Source organism: Salarias fasciatus, chromosome 14, assembly GCF_902148845.1.
Source record: "Salarias fasciatus chromosome 14, fSalaFa1.1, whole genome shotgun sequence".
Taxonomy (NCBI): Eukaryota; Metazoa; Chordata; class Actinopteri; order Blenniiformes; family Blenniidae; genus Salarias; species Salarias fasciatus.
In genome coordinates this window covers 16284323-16304866 of record NC_043758.1, presented here as the reverse complement: position 1 = coordinate 16304866, position 20544 = coordinate 16284323, and the positions used below count along the sequence as shown (strand labels likewise).

The 20544-nt window shown below is 46.4% G+C and overlaps 1 protein-coding gene across 1 annotated transcript; it reads left to right on the top strand.

Annotated features, from left to right (window-relative positions):
- Nucleotides 1–385: 385 nt before the first annotated feature.
- On the top strand, nt 386–17916 carry tiparp (TCDD-inducible poly(ADP-ribose) polymerase). The gene is made up of 7 exons (XM_030107993.1): nt 386–669; nt 1614–2660; nt 10050–10239; nt 10755–10942; nt 13937–14239; nt 15810–16067; nt 17278–17916. Exons 2-7 carry the CDS (start codon nt 1639–1641, stop codon nt 17465–17467), a joined length of 2151 nt encoding a protein of 716 aa, XP_029963853.1. The 5' UTR covers nt 386–669; nt 1614–1638; the 3' UTR covers nt 17468–17916.
- Nucleotides 17917–20544: the final 2628 nt, after the last annotated feature.

Here is a 20544-nt window from a genome sequence, read left to right as displayed (position 1 = left end):
GAAAGTTACAAATGCACAGAAACATTTTGTACTGTGAGAGGAATCTCCCCGATGTTTAATTCATAACCATAATGCATCACGGCCTTTTGCAGAAACTGCTGGCTTTGCTGCAGTTTAGAGGAAAAAAAACTCTGCCTCACGCTTCCTTTCCTGGTTGTAGTTTACTTTCTCGGTCACATGCTATGCTGTAATGATTTGCTTTTATTAAGGCTTCTTCCGGGGCCGGCCCCTCGGGGTCTCCGCACACCCCCATGCAGCTTCTCCGGATCACCAGCAGACGCCTCTCGCCCCGCTCCGCGAGGGCGGGAGGCGGGCCGGCGGGCAGGCCCCGCCCCCGCGGCGGGACGGTGGGCGGGGCCTGCTTGCGCGGAGCCGGGAGGCAGCAGGCTCTCCGCACAGCTGTGCTCCGCTCTTTGTCGTCCCGCACTCCGCTTCCACTCTGTCCGGCAGACGGATACAAAGAGAGGAGACGCGCAGGGCAGCGCGGGGACATGAGAGCGGCGGGGGGACGACAGCAGCAGCAGCAGCCTCCCCGGCCGTCGGTCTAGTCCCGCACGCGGACACTTAACGTCTCCAGGCTGGACGCGGAGCTTCGCCCGATGCGCGCACTGGATATTACCCACCGAAGAGAGTCGAGACCCGGGCAGAGGGCTGGACGTTGTCGCGCAGGTAGGCTCTATTTGGCTGTGGAGATTGTTTTCACCGACATGGGGTGTTTAGGAGAAAGCTGCGCCGGGATGAATCCTCCGCAGAACCCCGGGCTTTGTTTATTACAAAGCTTTTTATTATTACTATTATTTCTGGAGTGTCTCTTCAGGCTGGAGTAGCGGCGTGATGAATTAGAGCTGCGGGCTCTCTTTTGTCGGTGCTCCGCTGCAGTGCTGCTGCTGTGTGTGTGTGTGGGTTTCTCTCCGTGTGTGTTTGTGTGTGTGTGTGTGTGTGTGTGTGTGTGTGTGTGTGTGTGTGTGTGTGTGTGTGTGTGTACTGTAGCCTACGTGCAAACTTGCTCGGGCAGCCATGTGTGAGCGGCACGTAGACGGCAGGGGCTGCGTATCGGACTCCCGTGATCAAAATATATAGTCCCGGGAGAGAGCAGGAGAGCAGGGGGGGAGAGGTTTTGTTACACTGATGATTTTATCGCTCCTGTTCGGATACGCAGCTGTAATTGCGGGCATGACGTTAGCGGCCAAACAGCAAAAAAAGAAAAAAAAGACGGAAAGCTGTAAGGACACGGCTGTGTAATCTTATTTCTTATTTATCAGAGCACGGTTGCAGTAGGGTTGGGTAATGTGTTTTGCAGCTCCAGTCACTCGTCTTGTGAGAGTCAGTCCGTCCCCTTCAGCAGACAGTCTGTGATCCTGCTGTAATGTATCCGCAGATCGCTGTGCTGGCTGTGGGTAAATGTGCAGGGTCATCCTGGGATCACAGACGGTTTCGTTTCAGCACAGACAGGCTGAATGTTTTTCTGTTTTTTTTTTTTCCCAGAAAAGACATTCATATTTGTCCCATTAGCTGGCATCCTGTTAATCATTGCTGCCAGGATGACTTCAGATGATATGACTGTAGGTGTTATCTTTGATGACTACCTCTTTCTGTTCTCTTTCTCCTCCCAGGACTGTCGGTTTCTAGGAGGGCATAATGGATAAAACTTTGCACATCCTCCAGAAATCCACAGACGGTGTGCCGACTGGGATCTCGCTGGATATGAGTTTAAATGTGGATGAAGGTGAAGATTTCACGGAACAGCAGATCGTGGGGATCCCGGACAAAATACCTCTGGTGAAACCTTATTTCAAGAAGAAACAGAGGAAATTAGATGCCAAATGCCTCCACCGCGCCCTGGAGGATCCTATCCTAACCACCTTGCTGAGTACGGACGCGCTGGTCTCTGGAGATGGGGTGTTTGTGCCTCGCAGCCAGTCAGGTCGGACTCCGGGAAATATGTGTGCGGCAGCAGTGGCGAAGCAAAACTGTATGGGCCAGGTGTGTCTCAAAGACTCGGGGGCTTCAGAAGGTGCCTCATCCGGGGCTGGAGTACCGGGGTTGATGCCCCGGGATGTGGACGTGGAGATAGCCGATACTACTGCAGAGCTGGAGGAGACGGAACGACGAGGGGAGCGACCCAAGATCGCCAAGTCTAACCCTGATTGCTTTCAGCTGAAGCCTGGCATCAGGTCAGCGGGGAGCACAGTGACAATAGCGTCCCCCAGCAGGGACATACCTCCCATTGTTGCACCCCAGACTGCCCACCAAGAGCAGGGCAACAAAAACAATGACCTCTTAACCTCTGGGGTTAAAAATCTTCCAGCCAAAGACTGCACTGGAATCCAGGACCCCCACCCTCTGCTCCTGCAGTCAGACAAAGCAGCACTATTTCAGGATAAAAGTGAAGAGGTCTCCCTGGACCTGGTTTTTGAGCTGCTCACCCAGCTCCAGTATCACACGCACCAGTTGGACTCCATAGACATCTGTGTGGATTTCCTTCAAGGACTCTGTGTTTACGGGAACGACTGTGCCCATCACCACACCGTGCTGCCGTACCACTGGCAGATCCGCAAGAGCAGCAGTCAGGCATGGCAGAGCATAGCAGACGATTCCCAGGAACAGCTGGAGAGACTCTACTGCAACCCAGACAATGAGCAGGTCACACTCAAGTTTCAGTGAGTATCTCACTTCAGTGTTTTTTGCAACCTGTCGGTGGTTTAAGTGTATACTGAGCGGGCTACTTGCCCCCTGGTTAGATACAGGATCCCACTGTGGAGGGGAAGTAATAGCAGAGCGTGTCTGTGTTTGTAAAGTGAATCTGTGTCTTCCGGACCAGTAGATAGTGACACAACCCTCTTTCAATTCAATGGATTCAAATTAGGAAGTGAAACCACAGTGTATTCACTTATAGAAGAGTGAAAATCAGCATATTTTCTGTTTCGTGTGGATGTTTTTTGTTTTTTTTTCCACATTCATACTCGGCACAAGTAGATGACACAGCAGTACAGCAGGGCAGTTTTCCAGAATTTTGATGAAAGGCGTCTCTCTTGAGAGTACGTTACACTGCACTTTATAGTTGTGTTGTAAGTACTGCAAAAAAAGACCACTGTGTGGTAAATGGATAGGTATTTGTGACACTGTGACAATGGTGCAGTAAGCCGATCGGCTGCTCTTGAATGATAAGCCACTTCTCGTTGGGCGTGTTGGAAACAGTAGACTTCAGCCCGAGTTTCCCCTTTGGTTTCACCGTCAGTGATAAACTGAGAGGTCTGCCTCTACAGCTGCTCTGAGCATGTGTGGCTGATGGACTGAAGCCAAGTGAATGCGCCTGTACAAGTGTTACATTCACAGAGCTTTAATGCAGTAAATAGGATTTATTTCTGCAAGTGTGAAAGTACATATCAGTTCTTTTGGCCTTCGTATCTCTTCCAGTTAATGTGTACCCTACGCGGATCTCTTTATTTGAACAGCTATCGTGTCTGGCTTGACACGCCACCTCGTGCGGCTTTGATATTGGTTATCAATTTCCTGTGTTTCCCCGTTTCCAAAAGCCAGCGCCGCGATTGGCTGGAGCTCCGCTCAACGCAGACTTTACAGCACTCATGGCAGAAAGCGGTGAACTTCCGTGACCCTCCGCTGCCTTGTGTGGTCAGTGACACAGACGCACTTGGCAGCTTCTCTCCTTCCCTCAGTCATAGACATGCACATGTGCATTCACACACACCCACACTCACACAAGCACACACAAACACGGCTTGGCATGCAGACGCTCGCACGAATCGGCTGCACAGGGAAGCTAAGTGGCTTGCTGTGCTCACACGCACGCCTTTTAGCAGACAGAGATAAACCTCTCTTTCACTCTCACACACCCAGTAGATACACACATGCAAGTACTTGGCAAGCCTCTGCGGGGTGACATCAAGAAGCAAGCGCCGCTTCCTGTGAAGCCTGGTTGTATAAAAGCACATTTCATGAACACTTTATTGTCCTGATATTACCACCTAAAAAATAGTACATGTCCCCTGAACACATTTCTAGGCCATAATACGCTCAACACTCTCTGACACATCTTGAGGCTTTTAAACAGTCTTTGTTTATGCTTGTGCAGATGGTACAAACACACGTATATTCTATTAGACACACTCGGATTATATTTACACAGACTTGTGTGCGACACTTTGTTTCACTGGTTGGCTCGTGTTTTCAACTGAAACACTGCGCAGAGAGCATATTGTTCCACAAACAGGATATGCACCTGGAGGTGTCAACCCAGATTCTTCAGAGGCCTTTTGAGTGCGTTACACTCGCGTATAGTCAGACAGGACCATCTGGCTCACTCAACTGAAACTCCAAAGGAAAACTAGAAAAGCCTGAATTATTTTAGCGTTTGAATTGCGTGTACCCGTGGTCATTACAAAGCTAGTGGTGATTATTAGCTTTTAATGTTGTGCAAAGGCCACTGCTGATTCATCTGTATTGTGGGCCGATTATGTCAACACAGGTATGAACTTCTTTCAGTTCTCATTGCCACAAAAAAAGTGTTCTTGGTGGCATATTCAGTGGATTCATTTCAGAGTGACTCACACATTTCTGTGTCTCATAAAGTGAATTATCAGAGAAGACTTCATGTTCTTATGTAATTACTTTTTCATACTGTTTCAGATATTGTTGAAGCACGACACCCTAATTATTGAATTCACACTTGTTTTATTTCATTATGCCATTCAGGGCTCCGTCAGTGCAATAAACCCTCTCATCATCACTTTTGTTGATTTTTCTCAGATTTTTTTTTGTGCAGTTTTTCAATGAGCTCAGGTATAAAACTCTCATTAACATGACTCTAATTGAGCATTTTGTAACCCTGACCTTAAAGACACATTTGGCAATGAATGGTGAAGTGAAACACAACATCAAACATTTAACACGATGCACTCGATTGTGAAACACGTGACTGTCCTGACAGGGGATGCCTCAGCCTTCGTGTCTTTTCACGGTTCACATCTGCTGTTAGGACTGTACAAAGGTGGCTGGCCTGCCTGTGAGGGATCCTGATGTTATTTAAACAGTACGTTTTTGTGATATATTGAGAAAAGATAAATTCAGTCGGTATTGGTTTCAGGACTGTTTGTGTTCGGAGTGTTTGTAGAATGATGGTAAACTCTGCTGTGTTCTGATCATTCGGCACTCAGTTAAGTAATTCACTCAAAGCTTGATGTTGCTTTGGGCGTGTGTGAGTGCTCCTTTGAGGCTTTTCTTTAGAAACACAACCTTGCTTGTATTTTCAGACACGCACACGGCGCAGGCATCACCGTGGTTACTGCAGTCTAATGACGGCATCGTTAGTGATATAAAGAGCTGCAGATTTAACAAGCTCTGCAGGTATGGCAAGATAAACCTATTTTGTGTGTGTGTGTGTGTGTGTGTGTGTGTAAGCCTATCATGGTTTTTGAGTAACTGCATCTGATTATGTGCTGAGCGGCCTGTAGTCGAGTGTGTGTTCTGTGCTGAGCTGTTCCCATGTGTGTATGATCCATAGCACAGGTTAATCCCATCCATATGATAAGCAGGAATGGAAGTCTGGCTAATCCGCCTTCGTCATGAACTCAGCAGTAAGGAGGAATGTCTCAGTCATCGCTTCTAAAAGTTGTACTGTAATCGTCATCTGTACACTTTCCTGTTAACAGATTCTCGCTTTGCTGTAGTGTGTGTCATGAATGGATAAAAGGAAATACCATCCACCTGGATTATTCGCGGACTTTACTTAAAAATAAATATTTTGTGACGTCTTTATGCATACAGAGAGACTCCCGCAGATCTTGTTATTGAGCCAATTTCCTGTAACATCTACGTAAGGGGAAGATTTATGAACTTGATAAAATATTGTGCTGCTTTTTACATAACTGCCATGAAGCACGCATATTCACTTCCGTGTGTGTGTGCGTCTGTGCGTGCGTGTGTGTGTGTGAGATAGAGACAGACTCTTTGTCAGCCAGGTGATAAAAGCCTTGCTTGTCATTAACTGACATAAAGAGTCACTGAGCACCAAGGGCAGAGCGACCTGACACCACGGTGCATTTGGGTGTGTGTGTGTGTGTGTGTGTGTGTGTGTGTGCGTGTGTGTCTTTGTGTTTATATAGCCGAGGATTCCGTGTTACCTTGTTGTGTCACGAATCAAACAAAACCGAGGATGGTTGTGTCTAAGCGAGCCTGTTTGTGCGTGTGAAAAGAGGCTACGTCAAGATAATCAGGCTGCGTGTGTGTGTGTGTGTGTAACGTGTCAGCCGGTACATGGCATGAATCACAGGGGCGAGGTCTAGGTCGCTGTGCCTCTTATTACTCAAGTCTGCCTTTATACCTCCCATCTTTCCCCTCTTTTCCTGTTCCCTCCTTTATATCTACTCATCTTTTTTTATTTCTCCATACTACGAACTCGTACATTCCTCTTTTTAACCACTTCTCGATCTTCTTCGTTAAGTGTTTTTGTTTTTTTCCAAACTCATTTGCATGCCACCTCCACGTTTTAATCACAGGTTTGTGCCTCGTGATTTATACACTAAGTAGCTGTTGAGGTTTTTAAAGGAGTGGGTTACGGGACGGGGAGAGGACGCCCTGATCTGTGAGCTAATGATGCGGATTGCTCCTTTAACAGGAACAATCTGGGACACAAAGTTGACGGCAGCATACAGTTTTTCCTGTTCTGTGTGTGTGTGTTTGCCTCTGTGTTACATTCACAACCCTCGAAGCTTGGAGAAAAAAAAAAGAGCCAAATGAATCGCATTCAAATAGATAGCAAGAAAGAGAGTAAAGTGGAAATAGCTCAAACCCGTGACATCAAGTTATTGTGTATGTGAAAGAAGCCCTCGTCAGCAGATTTGGTTGACTGACTGACTTATCTAGGCGTGACTGCATGAAGTTTGCATGTGCGTACACGAATCTGTCGAAAGAATGCCTGTGCGCACACAAGAGTGTGTGCTCCTTTTTAGAAAAGGAAAAAAAAAATCTCCCCTTGCACTTGGTGACGTTCACAATGGCATGACTGATGCTGGTATGCGGGTCCTTGTACTTGTAGCCGTGAGAAAGTTAGAAAGTGTGTGTGCTGAAGGCAGTGTGGAGGGGATTAGGAGTCATTTTGACCGTGCACCGAGTTTTCTTAACCTTTATTTATCCCAGGAATTGTTTCGCTCCACTCTCTCTCTCTATATATTTTTTTGTCCTCAGTCACCTTGCTCACAGGTTGATCAATGATCCCATGAAACAATCACAACTGCGTACAAACACACACGTTCTCGTATGAAACTATACCCGAGGAAAGCTTGGTTGATTGTGGTTGTTTGACCTCAGTTCGTTCTCATAGGCCCCCTTGCCAGCCCGGCTTTGATTCCAGGTACAGCTCGTTCACTGGCCTGGAGGGGTTGTTCTCACACTGAGCACCCCATGCACAATATTAAAGAGGCCTGACATCTCGAGCACGGCCCTCAACCTTGCCAGAGTGGGCGTGTCCTGCGTCTCCTCTCGACTTTTTGATTGGCCCTTGCATTGAAAACACAAAATCTCAGTGCACTTAATTTAACGGGTGGAATTTTATTTTTAGAACAGTACAAACTAGTCTGGAAGCGAGGGAGGGCAGGACGACGCTGTGAAAGGCTTTTAAAAAAAGAAGAAGAAGAAGCATTGAATGACCCCTCGGGATGTTCTTCGTCTGTGTGAGCGTCGGGACGGCGGAGGAGTGTGAGAGGTTAGGTGTGAGAAGTGGAAACAGAAGTAATCGGTGAGATGAGGAGGCTGCCTGTAAACACAGCAAAGATCACTTCCTCCTTATAAAACCTGACTGTTTATGCATCAGTCTCTTTTGCACACACGCCTCGCTTGTCATCGCAGCGCTCTGTTACAGGCAGAAACTGTTCTGCACTGTTAGAGCCAAAGAGCAAGAAAGAGGATGAGGCAGGTGCACGTTCCCTTTCAGACCAAATAAGAAGAAGAAAAAAAAAAAAAAAAGACAGAAGAGAGACATGCAGATTGTCGGAAAGAAGCAGTGAAACAGGGAAGAGTGCGGACATCACAGAACAAAGTGAGAGAACTAAAGAAGGGAACGAGCTCGCCAGAGGTGAAACTGAAAACGTCCCGTTTTCATAGCCAATGTGTCGGCTCTACATCGTGTTTCAAACCATTCTATTCAATGTCACGCCTAGTTCCAGCACCCTTTCATTTCCATTTCTTCAGTTACTCCCTTTCATATTCATTTAAAAAAAAAAAAAATCCAAACCTGAAACTGGAAAAGTTTTCATAAAAACAGAAAATCTTTTGAGCATCGCTGTACATTTGCCTGTTTTTTTTTTCCCTTTTCTTTCTGCTAATCTCTTCATCTCCTAATCAGTGACTCACTCAGCTGTTACTGTTTTGTTTCTGCATGTGCTCAGTGGATGAACTCCCGTTTCACTTCCTCTCACGGGGATGCAGTCACACTATGACTTAGCAGAAACACAGACTGGAAATGCAGCCCATAAAAATCGTTTGTGCCAGCTTATATGCACGTCTTTGTATAATGACTCAGGGCTCCCTATTGTCACCTACGTGACAGAAACTGTGCATGTGTGTGTGTGTCAACTTGTAAACTCGGTGACCTGTAATTGCACTTACAGCAGATGAAACTGAAGGCTTGCTTACTGTGTACCCATTACTATAATGTGAGGTTTTGCTGCTTCCGTCTGTTGAATTAATGAGCAAGTTTTTGCACACCCGTTCAGCTCATCTGTTTTTCAGATGGGAAATGTGCAACACACTGCAATGGGCTTTATGTAACACAAAATGTGTACACACAGACACACGCATATCCTCTTTTTTTTTTAAACACATTTCCAGACAGACTTGCCCTCCACTTAAATTCCCAACGAAAATCAATGATCGTGTTAACACCATCGGCCTGTGTTCTCATCGCTGGGTGTGAGTGTTTTGTGAAGTTTGCATGGCTTTCTGCGAATGTGCGCAGGACACGCATATGGATGTGTGTGAGTGTGTGTCTGTCTGCCTTCCTTAGCATAGCGTGCCAGCGTGTGATGCCCACGTTTATGTAAGTGGTATGTCTGACCCAGAAAGGATTTGCCAGAGGCCCTATGGAGAGCTAATGTAGGGAGACTGATGCGCGCACACACACAAACACACACACACACACACACACATATATACACACATAATGGGGTTTTGACCCGCGCTCGTCGAGACAGAGGGAGGTTAAGGGAGGTTGTGTGCACATGATAACATCATGTGTTCCTGCTGTTTCTTTGCTGAGTAGATTGTAATACTGCTGTGCGTTTTGTGACCAGTGAGATGAGGTTTGAGGGCTGGTTCAGAATATAGACCTACGTTTGGAAAAAAATGGTCATAAGTTCAGCTGTATGTCTGCACAAAATGTTTGAGTGTAATTATGTTATGTATTTCTTTTTTTAACTTATTAGTTGGTGCCGCTGATTTTACATGCAGCCTTTAGTGATTTCTCTGTGTCTCTGTAATTTCATATCACCGTGACAGGCGATATAGTGCAATTCATTTATATAGAGGGTTTAGTCCAGCGTGTTTCTTTGTACTGCTGTATGGCATGATTTCTTTTTGAAGCCACTTCAGCCAGAGCTTCCCATTTTAGTCATCTATCTCTAGAGAATTGTGGCATGTTTGTCTATATAAGCTTTTGAAGCGCCCCTAATGAGAGATCCATATTTTCAGCATGTGTAAATATAAATGTTCCTTCAAACATGCTTTTATGTGTGGTATAAAAAAAAAAAAAAAGAGTGTTTTGGTGCAGTCATCCTGTTTGACTCACTCCCAGCAACCATTTGGTTTGGTCGTCCTGCTCCAGGGCACTTGGCTTAAATTAAAGTTCCTACAACCCCATGTTTGGTCACACGGCTGTTGATGGAAGTATAAACTGTGACAATTGAACAGCGAGGTGACCACACCACGGCCCACATGCTCGCTTGCCATGTGAATGTATGTTGTTGTTGTTGTTCTTCCTCGCCGATTGCAGCAGTTCGCTCATCATATGCTGTAATGATCTAAATCATGTGTTTCAGGGGTCGCGTGTTCGCCCTGGACTTTGGGACGATGCGAGTGTGTGACCTCGAGTTTGACTGCGTCCGACGACTGACCACTCCTCCCAGCCCCCTGCCCGTGCTGACGACAAACCCCAACCCCACCCCCAGCTGCCACACGGTGTGGAAATACTACTGCAGAGACAACTTTGGCTGGAGGGAGTACTCCGAGGTGAGTGCGCCGGCGCACGCGTTGCTGTCTTGCACGCGCAAATCCCGTGAGCTTCAGGCCCGACACATTAACGGCGTCAACAGCAATCAATGGTCCAGCCGCTGTGGTGGGATCGATTCAGATACACACTCCTTTGTACTGAATAATCGCTCTTTGCGACACAGCTGTCCCCCAACAGTTGCAATTCACCCAACCGGCCATTCATTTTCTGTTCTGGCTTTATCCAGAGAAGTGCTGAAATCACACGGATCGACACACAAAGAAAGATTCATTTTGGATTGTGAGACATGTAGGGAAAAAATGCAAACAACACGCAGAATGGCCTTCATTTTGACATGCTCTCAGGTCCTCTTAGTGTGAGGTAGCTGTTCTACCAACCACCAAATCATGCTTTGTGTGGATGTGTGAACATTTTACTCGTTTTTTTTTCTTTTCTATTCTTTCTTTATGTAATTGACTCTAACAGTCCCCACTGGTTCGTCTCTAAATTTCTTCTCCCTTCTTTCACTTGGCAGCCGGTGGTCAAGCTCATAGAGGAGGCGAGTTCGAGGGGTCTCAAGGAAGTGCGATTCATTACGCTCCAGAACCAGTATATCCTCAATATCCGGGAGGGCTTCCAGCAGAACGCCGTCTTTGGGTTCAGACGTCAGATCAAGAAGAGGCCAATGTTCATGTCCTCCGTGATGCTCACGCCTCATCTACAGTAAGGAAACACAGTCGTCTCTGTATTCAACTTTGACTGCATTGTTTGGTTCATGAAGTGAGCTCTGATTACATCCTAATGTGGCAATCTGATTCTGTAGTCTTTGGCAAAACCATGCCAATTGTCTGTTTACCCTGATATTGATATTGACATTGTCGGGAGAAATTCAATATTTTAAACAAGAAGCAGCGCTGACTATAAGAGCGAAGTCCTCGTTTTGTTTTTTAAGATACGTGGCTAGCAGCACGTTCACATTGGATGCACAATAGGTGACACATAGTCTCCTCCAGGCTCTCCATGTTCTCTGAGTGTACCTAGTTCCTGTTTAGAGACACACAGGCACACAGAGGTTCCCACACCATACTAATGTCACACTCAGAGTTAAATAGTCCAAAGCTTACAAATGCCACATCCCTCTTTTCATTCCATTCTAGTTCCGTTCTGCTTTGGTGGGCCGAGATGAACTGGAAGTCCATATTAACACTTGTTACACCACAGATTTTTGGCAAGTCAGCCGGCATCACGGGGACACGGGGGGTTGTCCTGTGTAGAATCCAGGAGGCCCAGAGCAGACGTTTAGAAAATGAGATAATGAGGCAAACATGAACAGATGAGGCAGAGGACAAGAGAAGGGTAGAGCCAAAAAGTGAAGACGGGGTGAAAAGAAACAAATGAGGATCAGAGCTGTGAACGCCGCACAGCTTCGAAATGCGTCTCACAGGAATTTCATTTCTCCTTTAATCTTCTGTTCCTCAATCTCCCTCCACCTCATGTTATCATGACAGCGAAGTGCCTTGCAGCACTCGCCCTGGTCTTATTTTTGAAACATGTGATACCAGATTGGAAACAAGCGGAGCCATTTCACCCCCGTTTGCAGAATTTTTCACTTCCTGTGCTGAGCAGACTGCCATAGCGGTGTCCTGCCAGTTTACCACACAGGACGCCAGAACGAGCTGTTCCTCCCAGGCCCCGACAGACAGAAGACGAGAGCAGGGGACTGGGAAGGGAGCGAGAGAATTAGGAGAGAGCGAGGGTGAGGAAGTGGGAACGGTCTAAATGCTTTCCAGACGGGTGGTGCAGTGGAGTGGAGCTGGTGAGTGAAGGATTGTGGAGTGTCAGTGCGGGGAGCTGGAATCTGGATCGAGGGATTTGCTCATGAGACTTGTCCTCCGTTTGCTTTGTGTGCGCTTTAATTCATCACGTAGCGAGAACAAGAGTCCAGTCGCAGTCACAGTACGGTGACAAGCAGCTGGCTCCAGAAGAGCAACCCACTTTGCATTAACACTTGGGTTTTGGTTGGAATTAAACCCGTGTCGCCGTTTGTTCCATGTGACTCAGACGGTTTGTGTATGTGTGTGTCTATCAGGAACAATCCGTGCAAGGCTTAGAGGTTTAGGTCATTAACTTGATTGGCACTCTCCTTCACTCCTTCCCCCCACCTCTCCCCCCCTTTCCTTTTGTCATCGTCGCTCTCTCTTATGATGATGCTGTTTTCTGCCGGCCCCCCCCCCCCCCTCGTTATCCATCCTAATCTCCCCTCTTTTTCACTCTTTCTCTCTCCAACTCCATCATTCCCTTGTTATCTGTCCCTTTTCATTTCACACTTGTTTTCTGCAGCAGGCTGTCTGTGATCTCTTCAAACCACACGGGGAATAGAGACATCGATCGGGGGGGGGATCGAGACCGGGCAGATAACAGAGAAGAGATGAGAAAAACTGTCGCACTTAGTTAGTCGTGCTGATCACAGCCTCCTGACAACATACACATGCACACACACACACACACACACACACACACATACACACACACACACTCACATAGCAGATAGAGCTAACAGCATTTACACTTTGAGAGCGAGAACTTGACAGCCAAACCACTGTTATTGACTGAAATGCCAGACGTAATAGTTTTTTTGTCACTTCCATGACAGCTCCACAATTGGCATTTCATCCCCTCCTCCCTCCACCCGCTCTCTCTTGTTCTCACTCCTGTCTCTGCCTCGCTTTGCCTCCCTGTTGTCTTGTTTGGTGTCTGGGTTTCATTTTTCGCGCGGTGCCGTCGCTCCACTCGGCCCGTGACGGCTGACGGCTGCGGCGGAGCCGCTCGGTTGTGTACCGCTCAAGCAAGAGATGCCACTGTTGACAGCTGAGCGCGATTCTGAGCGTGCAGACGTGTTGGTTCAGGGGCTTTGTTGTGCGCTGGCCCAGATTGGAAGCGCATGGGAACGTAGCTGCAGGAAGGTGTGGAGAAAGGTAGCGCGCTGCAGTCGACGCTTTTGATGCTATAAATGAAACAGGCCTGCAAGGACGCCTCCACTGACCCTCGGCAGGGTTGGACAGTTGTAAATGAGAAAGATGACATCTGGAGCATTTTAATAAGGAGCAGCAGCTTACATTTCAAGATGAAGCAAAGTCTAATTAAAGTAATCTCATTACTCCTGATCCAGCTCAGTTCTTCTGTGCAGGTTAATGCAAAAAAGTGTTGTCTTCATGTGTTAATGTGCCACGGTGGCCTGTAATGAAGAACAGGTCATCTAATATAAAAATCTGATTAGTTTTTTTCTCCCCACTTTTTACAATTAAAATAGTTCCCCAGTGCTTTATTAAAACATTTTTAGAATTCTCTCCTAATAAAATGTATATCATTAACTGTGATTAGAGCTGTGGCATACCAAATTAACTAGACAGTTTTCAAGCACAAGCACAGCTTTCCACTGTCAAAAGCTCATGTGAATTAATGGTTTTGTTTTAGATGACATGCCAGTATTTTTACAGAAAGCAAAGAAGAAGCAGTATTTTTTTTTTCAGTTAGAGAAACCGAAACAAGCTAATACATCACTTTTTTGCTTCCTGAAATGATTTCTGATTGTTGAATCTTTTCAGCTGTATCTTTCAGACTGAAGGCAGATATGGTCTCTGTGTAAAAACCTGATTTAATACAGGCTCATTTTAAAGCTTGCAGTAATTATTCCTCTTTGTTTCCTTTGTTTTTCAGGACTTTGGGGGGCCTCGCTTTATCTCCTCTCCCCTGTCCGTCGTCGTCCTCCTCCTCCCCGTCTATGGACGTGTCTCCGTCACTTCCCCTCTCGCCGACGCTCACCAACCCCCCCAGCCTTTTCCCCGAGACGTGGCTGCCGATGGGGATGAACCAGGACTTCCTGCGGGTGCCTGTGTCCCGTGAAGACCGCAGCTACAGGACGGTGTACAGCCTGTTCCACAAGACTGTGTCGGAGACCAAGTTCCGGATCATCAAGATCCTGCGTGTGCAGAACCCGTTTCTTTGGGAGAAGTACAAGAGGTGAGAGCTGAGGCACTTCTCTCTTTGTTCTGGAGGCGTTATCTGCTGATCCCGCCTCAGATTCCCGAACGGCTCCCATCAATCTTCCAGCCATTGAATGCGCCGCCATCTCAGATGGAAACAGGAAACATTTGTGTCACTGAGTTGTCCGCTGACAGGTTGGCGTGTGTTCCTTTGCACGCAGTGTTTCATTTGAATGCTGTCTGATGAAATTGTGGCGTCTGAGTTTGACGCACTTGTGGTTATGTTATTAAATGTTGCTCTGCTGGAAAGATCACCGGCTATGGTGTCTAATTTCAGAAATGTACTGTTACAGTCAAAAGATATCGCCCCGCGTTATGGTGGCTATAAGCAGACATTAGTTTGTGATATTATGAGTCTGCTGCGGCGTCAGATGAATGCAAAAATAGTGTGCAAGCTGTCCTCGACTCATATCCTGTGCTGTTTTAGTACTAAACAAACAGCCAGGCTCTTCTATGCAGTTATCTGTTGCTGAACTCAAGAATAATTCAGACCCAGCTGTGTATGTTCCTGCAGACAGAAACAAGAATAAAAAGTTCTTCACTAATAAACAGACTGAATGATAAACAGAGCAAGAGAAGAAAAAAATAAAGGAGACAAAAAAAAAAAAATAGGGCAAATAGGACCAGCTGTGTGGGACTTCGTGAGAATGAGTCGGCCGTGGTGTGTGAACGCAGCAGATGGAGGGATGTTTGGTGACGGTGATGTTCCTGTCGTGAAGGCAGTGGGCTAACCACGGTGGTTAGAGCAGGGCAGGTCCTATCAGCTGTGACAGTTAAACTCCTCGCTGACTGGTACCGCACGGTTTCACAATGACTGGCTGTGTGTGCGTGTGTGTGTGCGCGAGTGTCGATAAGCGAGTGTGTGCGTGCACATCACTGACAACGAAAGTGTTGTCAGTTGATTTCCTTTTCCCACACTCAGGTTGAGGCCAGGAAACTATAACCGGTCGCTTGCGTGTCTCTGTGTGTGTGTGTGTGTGTGTGTGTGTGTATGTGTTGGCGGGGGGGGGGTTTAATGCAAAGAGAAGTTGAGCAGCTTGGTTTTAAATCTGACTCGCAGTAGATGGAGTCTGTGTTTTCGAGCCTGTGTGTGTGTGTGTGTGTGTGTGTGTGTGTGTGTGTGTGTGTGTGTGTGTGTGTGCGTGCGTGTGCGCATACAGGGATGCGTGCAGCGGCAGTCTGAGTCAGGTCACAAGCTGCAGGATCATGCGAGGTCATGCCTGGGTCACGGCCTCACTGGCTCAAAACGCTTTCCCCGCCGCTGCATGCCTGATTGATCCGCTCGCATCAAACGGGCGGCGTGTTTGCACGTGCGTCCACGGTGCTCAAGAAACAGATTAGGCCAAATGTTTTCTCCCAGCTTTAGAACAAATGAAACTGTAATCACAAGTTTTTAGGATCTGTCACTGCGCACCATCCTGTTCAGCACACGCCCTTTAACATTACATGTTTATTCATTCTGCATGGATTTTAGACACGAACGCCGCTGATTTTGCTGCTGCACTGGTGATCTCACCCCGTTTCCTGTCTCGTGGCTGCCTCCGCAGGAAGAAGGAGTACATGTCGCGGCGGATGTCGGAGATGGACCGGCTGCTGAGCGAGCGCCACCTCTTCCACGGCACCTCGGCCGACGTGGTGGAGGGAATCTGCAAGCACAACTTTGACCCGCGGGTCTGCGGCAAGCACGCCACCATGTTCGGCCAGGGCTCCTACTTCGCCCGCAAGGCCGTCTACTCCCACAACTTCTCCAAGCGCTCGCCCAAAGGAGTCCACTGCATGTTCCTCGCCAAAGTGCTGACTGGCAGGTGTGTGTGTGTGTGTGTGTGTGGCTGCTGTTTTTCACAAGTCCTGTGAGACAAAATTGTTGGCATCCCCAAGTGGATGCATTTTTCTCTGTTTCCACCTTTCGAATGTTTTAGTTTAGTTGATCTTGAAGCTAAAATTCAATAATAGTCACATGGACTAAATTATAAAATCATCACTTTCTTATCATTGGGTGCATAAGTTGTTTAACTCTTCTATATTTAGGTTGTATATCTTAGCGACGCCACGATGCTTTCATTAGGAGGAGGATGGATGGAACTTAGTTTGGGAAAATGCTAAATCAAGGCCTTATGGATCCATGGTTTCATGGTCTGGTGTCCTTAATGAACAGTTGGATGTGTTTGACATGTATATCCCCTCTAGTCATACCTCTCCGTAAACAGCCTCCTTTTCAGAGCCTGTGTTCTCCCTCACACTCGGCGCTCTCAGATTAAATTTACAGAAGCCATCAGCATTAATTTGGATCATGGAAATGTCGAGGTTCTTTTCCATAAACCATCTTTCAGCCGTGCCATGCATCATGCTGCTCCCATTCCTTAAAGCGCGAGTCAAATCTAAGGGCACACATGTAAAAGAGCTGATTTGGCTGTACCCATCGTACATCACCGGGTTTGTTATGCTGCTGCAGCCAGCCTGTGGTGCACACAGAGGATTGTGTGGTGGTTTGGAAACACCCTATCCTTCACACACACACACACACACACACACACACACACACACACACACACACACACACACACACACACACAAAGTCCAGCTCTAAACCTGGGTTCAATCTGCTGCACAGCACAGGGAGAGGGATTGCTTCCAGACCTGAGCGGATCCAGACCCTCTGCTGCACATTTCACCCTTGTGTAGCTGAAAAATGTTCTTATTTTAATATGCTTTATTCATGATGCCTGAATAAGTGCTACAAAAACTGACGGATGACGGGCCTGCAGCGCTCAGCATGAATATTTAAAACACAATAAACAAACAGGTTACAGTGCACTGCCTCATTTCATATACTTACAGCGCGTGCATTCCATCTTCCAGTTGGTTTGTATTATTAAAGGTGGCCTGCATCGCACAAGAGCAGCCATGTTGTAATCATAAAACTTAGAAGAATACTCCATAAGCGAAGGAAGAAGGGTTATATGGCCAGTTATCCAAACAACCCATCTAATCATGTCCTCTGTTGTGCTTTCTCAGGTTTACTGTAGGTAATCCTTCCATGCGGCGGCCTCCACCCATCAATCCTCGCGATCCTTCCAGTGACCTTTACGACTCCTGCGTGGACAACTGGGTGGATCCCCAGATCTACGTCATCTTCAACGACGACCAGAGCTACCCGTACTTTATCATTCACTATGAGGAAGTACCCAGCACGGTCGCCGTCTGAGCCCAGAGCTCTGAAGTTGCTGTCTTTACTTGCAAACGCGTTGTTGTGCTCCGTTGAAGTGATGGATGGGTAAAGTTTGCAAAAAAAAAAAAAAAAAAAGTAAAAGAAAAATCAGTATAAAGATGAAAATAACTGATTGAAGAGATTGTCTGTATCACTTTGTTAAGTATAAACTTCACCCATCCGGTGCTGGAAAACAGGCTAAAACTAGTCGAGGAATGTTTGCAGTTGATTCAGATCTGGATCCAGCCGGACTGGACTGCATTAGGGAGCAACGGACCGGATAGAACTGGACGAAACTGGACCAGCAGAGAGGACAACACCTGTCTCATCTGGCGATCAGAGAGTGGATGACAACTGAAAACAGCTGGAACACACAAAGATGGATTCATGGGAGTTTAATACGAACAGGAGCTCAGTGACGTTAGCGCTGGACTAAAAGAGGATTTTTTTTTTGTTGTCTGTTCATTTGAAGTAAATGCAGGACACAAAAAAAAAACCAACCATACTACCCTGACCATCCTGACTTAGTCATACAGCTGAATACAAAAAGTTTCCACATGGGGACAAAAGCTGTCCTGAGCAGTGTCAGTCCTGCCAGTACTGTGAATGACCAACTGGTCGTATTACTAATCTGAGGAAGCGGCACCCGGTCGGAGGCTTCTGTAGAGAAACCGTGGAAACACTGACCTTCCCGTCATTCTCCAACACAAATCATAATGAGTGTTTACCCAGCCTCTGGCCCATACTTCTTTTTTTTTTTTCTCTCTCTCTCTCTCTCTCTCCAAAATCAATGTGCTGCGTGTGTGAATCTTTTAATTTAGTGGACATTAATCTTGTGGCCTCTTCAACCGGACAGTGGACATGAGTTTCAGAGGGACTTGACGAACGGACATCCACAAACTGAAAGCCTCCAGGCAGAGGACTTATTACACAAACGCCTGCGCCGCTGCTGGTGGCCGTTTTTTTTTTTTTTTTTTGCCTAACTTGCAGTCGCTGCTTCGGTTCCTCCTGAGGGGACTGAGGAGTTCTGACACTGCTGCTGCTGCTGCTGTAGCAACGGCGGCATGACTGTAGCGTTTTGTCAACAAAGCTCCCTGAAACTCATCTCTCTTAAAACGCTTTCTCGTTCGGAGACATTAGACTTGTTTCTTTTCTTTCTTTCTTTCTTTTTTTTTTTCTTTTTTGGAAACAAACTGTACAGGCGTTCTCTTTGTTTATATTTGAACTGTGTGCCTTTTGTTCATAAAAATGTTTATTTATGTTAGTTTATTGTAACATTGATTAAATAAAGAATTTCAAAAGAGGAAATTCCTGAATGGCTAATTTGTGCTTCACTGCTGTCGGATCAATATTTATTTCTGCTGTCGATGTGCCGGCGCTTCATTATGAAGAAGGACTTCTACTTCCTCCTGATGTAATATTACATGACATGATCTGAACCAGACAAAGGACTCCACCCAATTTACTAAGTACAATTTCAAAATGGCTTTGGTGTTGATTCCAGCTGTAGCTGTATCGTTGATCATTCTGAGTTCACAATTACACGAATAATAACTTTAAAATATTCACAAATATTGCTGTGACTCTTAATCATTAGTTGTCTTTTAGAGGATACATTCAATTGGAAAAAATGAGCAGATTTGCTATTTATTTTTTAGTAGTTCTCAGTGTTTCTGATGACACAATTATTTCATTAGAAATTGATGAAATAGAGTTACTGATAAAACTGAATCTGAAGGAAAGAATTTCTTAAAGTTGATCTATTTATATTTGTGCACGGTCACCGACTGGCCTGTGAGCAACATGTGATCCCTTGGCAACATGTCAAAGGTACAATGTGATTTCTGGTCATTTTTATCAACAGTTATGTTGAGCTTCTTCTCTAAGGAGGCAATTAAATTCAGGAAAATGTCTCAGTAGAGTGACAAGCATCAAAACAAAAATAAATGCACATATTCAAATGACGTGAGTCATTTTAGAAACATGATTGTTGATGATAGTTTTTCCTTTTATCGTCACACTTGACCTGCTGTAACTGCTTTCCAGTAAAGCCCTTCTCACCACTGCTCAGCGCTTCTCGGCGCCACCGCCCTGCATGCAGATGACCACTTACTCGAAGCAGCTGGTTAATGCAAAGACAATAAAGGAGCTGTGAATCTCTTTGCATTTTATAACACAGCCATAAATCTCCCTGGAGCTCCTCCCTTCACCTCGCCGGTGCTGTGCTTTCCTGACCGCACTATCAGTATGAGTCTGTTGACAGTCTTGCCGAGCCGTCTCCTGGCTCCAGCTCCGTATTTACTCAACAAATGTCAGAGTGATATCGGCCCTCTGATCAAGCTCTTGATAAGAAGAAGAAAAAGATGCAGAAATGTCAAACAGTTCCTGTTGGAAACTTTTTTGCCAACGTAGCAGAGAAGACGCTCAACTCTCACCATGATAACTCGTCTATTTATTTCTCCCCGCCGTGGTGCGGCGGTCTGAGAATCCGGACCGTTGCTCGTGGCTCGGTCTGCCTGTCTGCCGCCTCCCTGGACTGTCCTCTCCATTTCAGCCCAGGCATTGTATTATCTAAGCACCGTGCCTAATGTGGTCCAGAGGGAGACGGGGGGAGGCCGGAGATCTGTCCCGGCTCCCAGACAGCTCACCGGGGGCAAGAAGAAGAAGGAGGAGGAGAGGGGGGCTCGACACCCCCGTCTCTCCTCCCCTCACTCACTTCTCATCCGTCAAACTTCACCCTGCCGTCGTATCTTTCACCTCATCTGTTGTCTCCCTGTGACTAATCCTTTTTATCTTAACCGTCTTTTCTCTCAATCTGCCTGCTTGTTCTCCTTTGCAAGGGTTTTTTTTTCTTTCTTTTTCAGAGATATTTAGGACAGTAGGGTCACGTGCAGAATATTTATAGTTCAACACTCTGGAAAAAGCAATTTTTTTGTCCTCTTTGCAAGTTCAAATAAACACAGCTGCATTTTTTTGGCACTTTAAGAAGTTTTCACAGTGTGAAGCGATCGGTCATTTTTCCTGACTCTATTTTGACTTTTTTTCCCACCTGATTGTTTAAACTACAGATTTTC

Excerpts from the sequence above, each read along its gene's own strand:
- tiparp (XM_030107993.1), top strand. The coding sequence starts at position 1,639 with ATGGATAAAACTTTGCACATCCTCCAGAAATCCACAGACGGTGTGCCG. Across the intron at positions 14,240-15,809 it reads CTTTGGGAGAAGTACAAGAG|GAAGAAGGAGTACATGTCGC; the intron begins GTGAGAGCTGAG and ends CTGCCTCCGCAG. Across the intron at positions 16,068-17,277 it reads GCCAAAGTGCTGACTGGCAG|GTTTACTGTAGGTAATCCTT; the intron begins GTGTGTGTGTGT and ends GTGCTTTCTCAG.